Source organism: Octopus bimaculoides, chromosome 25 (assembly GCF_001194135.2).
Source record: "Octopus bimaculoides isolate UCB-OBI-ISO-001 chromosome 25, ASM119413v2, whole genome shotgun sequence".
Taxonomy (NCBI): domain Eukaryota; kingdom Metazoa; phylum Mollusca; class Cephalopoda; order Octopoda; family Octopodidae; genus Octopus; species Octopus bimaculoides.
In genome coordinates, this window is record NC_069005.1 from 23250177 (window position 1) to 23253830 (window position 3654).

Consider the following 3654-nt stretch of genomic DNA (forward strand, 5'->3'; position numbering starts at 1 on the left):
TTTAATAAAAAGTATATATATATATATATATATGAGAGGGAGGGAGAGAGGGGAGAGAGAGCGAAAGAGTGAAAGAGTGAGAAATGATTAATGTTACCTGAGGAGGCAATCCATTGATTTGGTTATTAAATGTGACTGTAATATTGCCTGTTGATGATGGCACTAAGTTAGCAACCACTGATCCACTATTCTGATTCAGATCATAAGCACTTATTGTTTGTGGTCGGCGGCAGATTTCCATACTTTGCACACTACTTTTGACTCTGGAGAAAAACAAGCAAAAACAAAAAAAAAAAAGTTTTGTGAAGAAGAAAAAAAAAAAAATCCAAAATACATAAAATCAATCATGGAAATTTTCAACCCCTTCCATTACCATACTTTTAACAACAAAGAATATACTGCCTACCATTTTAATTAACAAAACAATTAAGAATCTGGAGAATAAAAGAATAAAATCACCATCATCATCATTTAGTGTCCATTCTCCATGCTAGCATTGGTTTGATAGTCTGTCTGGAGCTGGTAAATTGGTGAGCTGCACAGGGCTCCAGTCAATTTGGCTTGATTTCTACAGCCGGATACCCTTCCTAATGCCAACCACTCCACAGAGAGTACAGGATGCTTTTTTACGTGTCACCAGTAGAAGTGCCTTTTACGTGTCACTTGCACAGGTGCATTTTACGTCTCACCAGCATGGATGCCGTTTTATGTCTCACTAGCACAAGTGCCTTTCGTTTGTCTCCAGCACTGGGCACAACTATGATTTCACTTAGCTTAACATGTCTTCTCAAGCAAAGCTAATCGTCAAAGGTTCCAGTCACTTATCATTGTCTCTGTGAGACTCAACATCCACAGATCAAATTTCACCACCTCAGTGTTTGGCATGCTAATAAAGGACAAATATATAAGCATCGCTGAGGAAGTGCATGGATTAGTGGTTAGGGTGTTAGACTCATGATCGTAAGATTGTGGTTTCAATTCCTGAACTGGGAAATGCATTGTGTTCCTGAGCAAAACACTTCATTTCACATTGCTCCAGTCCACTCAGATGGCAAAAATGAGTAATCCTGTGATGGACCGGTGTTCCATCCAGGTGGGGAATGTATATGCCATGGAAGCCGGGAAGCATTAAAATCTCGTTTCATATACAAATTTGCAATTAATGAGGATAGCCTTGACATGGTCACTCAACACGCTTAAAATGATAGCCATATCTGCCTCTCAAAACACCTTCTCAAGTCATACTGATATATATATCACTATGACTTGAGAAGGTACCTTTACCTCCATAAAAATCACTGCATCAAGCCAGTGTGACAGAGTAGGCTCATCCAACCAGTATGATCTCAAGCTCAAATTCATGGCCTCCACATCAAACCATGGTAGGTGGAGAGAATATGCTGAGGCCTTCGTCCCATAGTAGATGGAACATAGGTAATTTGATCCAATCTAATATAAATATAAGTTGGTGGCTGGAATATTACTTAATCCTTTTTGATACAAATCCACCTTTGGCCATGCTGACTAATGTGTTTATATCTGAATTAAAATTTTCATCAAAATCTTATTAATGATATCATGAAATTTAGTAAAAGACATTTCATTAAATTCTTCCAAAATCTTGATTGCATTAACTTTTATCTTTACCTTGTTTCAGTCATTGGACTATGGCCATGCTGGGGCACTGTCTTAAAGGCTTTAGCCAAACAAATCAGAGTACTTTTAAAGTCAGTAGTTATTCTATTGGTATCTTTAGCTGAACTGCTAAGTTAAGGGAACATAAGCCATCACCTGTAGTCAAGTGGTGGGTGGGTGTTTGGGGGCAACACAAAGACACACACACATATGACAAGCTTCCACCCAGTTTTTGTCAACCAAATTCTCTCACAAAGCACTGGTTGGCCCAGAACTATAGAAGTGGGACTGAATCCCAAACCAGATGGTAACCTAAAGGAGCTTCTTTATAACACAGCCGAAAATTAAACATATTAGCAGTCTGTTTTTTAGAAATACAATTGCAAAAGGACAAACCAATCTCTATGTTGGTGCACAAAGTAAGATTTTTACCTGCTTTTTTTTTTTTTTTTTTTTAATGACTAATTTGTGAATGATAACATGATTAGTTTATAAGAACTTAAAAGACAGATGGATATCTTCTGAAATTTTATGTCTTCATTAATGTAATAACAAAATTTTGATTGAAATTCTAATTGAAATTTGAACACTTTAATACAGGCTGGTGTAGACTGGTGTAGACTGGTAGTAAAAGAATTAAGTAGTGTCTAGTAATTACTTGAGAAATTAAATAGTTAATTAAGAAATAATTTATAGTTTTGCAGAAAGAAAAAATAAACCATGATAGCAATACATTCAGGTAATGAAAGTCTGAAGCAGAGCAAACCAAAATAAAGAACTTACATATTACAGTGTCCATAATCTCCAAGATGTCCCATAACAACAAACAAATGATTGAGGGCTTCTCCTGGAGTGATACGACGGTCACGGTCCAGTGTTAGCATACGCTTTAATAAATCTATGAATTCTCTTCGATCTACCTTCTCAGCAACCAATTCTCGGCCCTCTAAATCTTGTGGTACATTAATCTGTAATGTTAAGAAGCATTAGAGAGATTATGGAACCAAATGGACTGCACATACCTAGAACAGAGAAACATCGTAGCTATCAGAAATTCTTATCTCTGATGGATGAGTAAAAACAAAAATACATTGGTTAAACACAAATAAAAAGAACAACAATCATGTAACAATATAAGACAGGAATGTTGTATCGATATTTGGCACAGAGAAAGGTAATGAATATTCAGAGCATACAGAAAGATGTATGTTGACAATATCTATCACATATACAGCACCGCGTTAATATTTGTCACACAGAAATATGTGATATCAATATATATAACATAGAAAGAAATGTGTGGCATCAATATTTGTCACATAGAAATATCTTGTGAAAATATTTATAACATAGATATCAAATAACTATTTTCACACCTCGTCTTAAACTTTATTCAACATTCACTTCTTCATTCAGCCTTATTCTCTCCAACTTTATCAATTTTGTCATTAAACCATAACACCACTCCCTACTAAACAATACCTAATGTTCTTGAATTCTCAGCTGTGTGTGTGTGCAGGCTGGTGGGGGTGTATACTAATGCTTGTTTTATGTTCAGTTACAAAAAATTTTTTACTTTAACATTAATCTGATGGGATAATTTGTAGATTACAAATTTATCATTCTTAAACAAGAATGTTGCTGACAATGAGTTTGAAGTTTCAGCCAGCTGAGTCACTATCAACATTCTTGTTTAATATATATATATACTCTCTGAGTGGTTGGCGTTAGGAAGGGCATCCAGCTTTAGAAACTCTGCCAAATTTAGATTGGAGCCTGGTGTTGCCATCTGGTTTCACCAGTCCTCAGTCAAATCGTCCAACCCATGCTAGCATGGAAAGCGGACATTAAACGATGATGATGATGATGATATATATATATATATATATGTATATATATATATATATATATATCGCCTGAGTATACATAGCTAGATCTCATAATGCAGGGAAACAGTTGCATTATCAAATACCTGCATACTTGGGGAACTACATTGCGTAGAAACAATTGTAGTGGTTG

General features: G+C 35.6%; 1 protein-coding gene across 1 annotated transcript in view; it reads right to left on the reverse strand.

Annotated features, from left to right (window-relative positions):
* The window catches only part of LOC106872702 (homeodomain-interacting protein kinase 2), an 82392-nt gene that overhangs the window by 40046 nt on the left and 38692 nt on the right, over positions 1–3654 (reverse strand). Inside the window, exons 4-5 of the mRNA XM_014919778.2 lie at positions 2419–2603; positions 98–263 (exon numbers count right to left, since the gene is read on the reverse strand). Coding sequence (XP_014775264.2) covers positions 98–263; positions 2419–2603 — 351 coding nt within the window. The remainder of the gene's footprint in view (positions 1–97; positions 264–2418; positions 2604–3654) is intronic.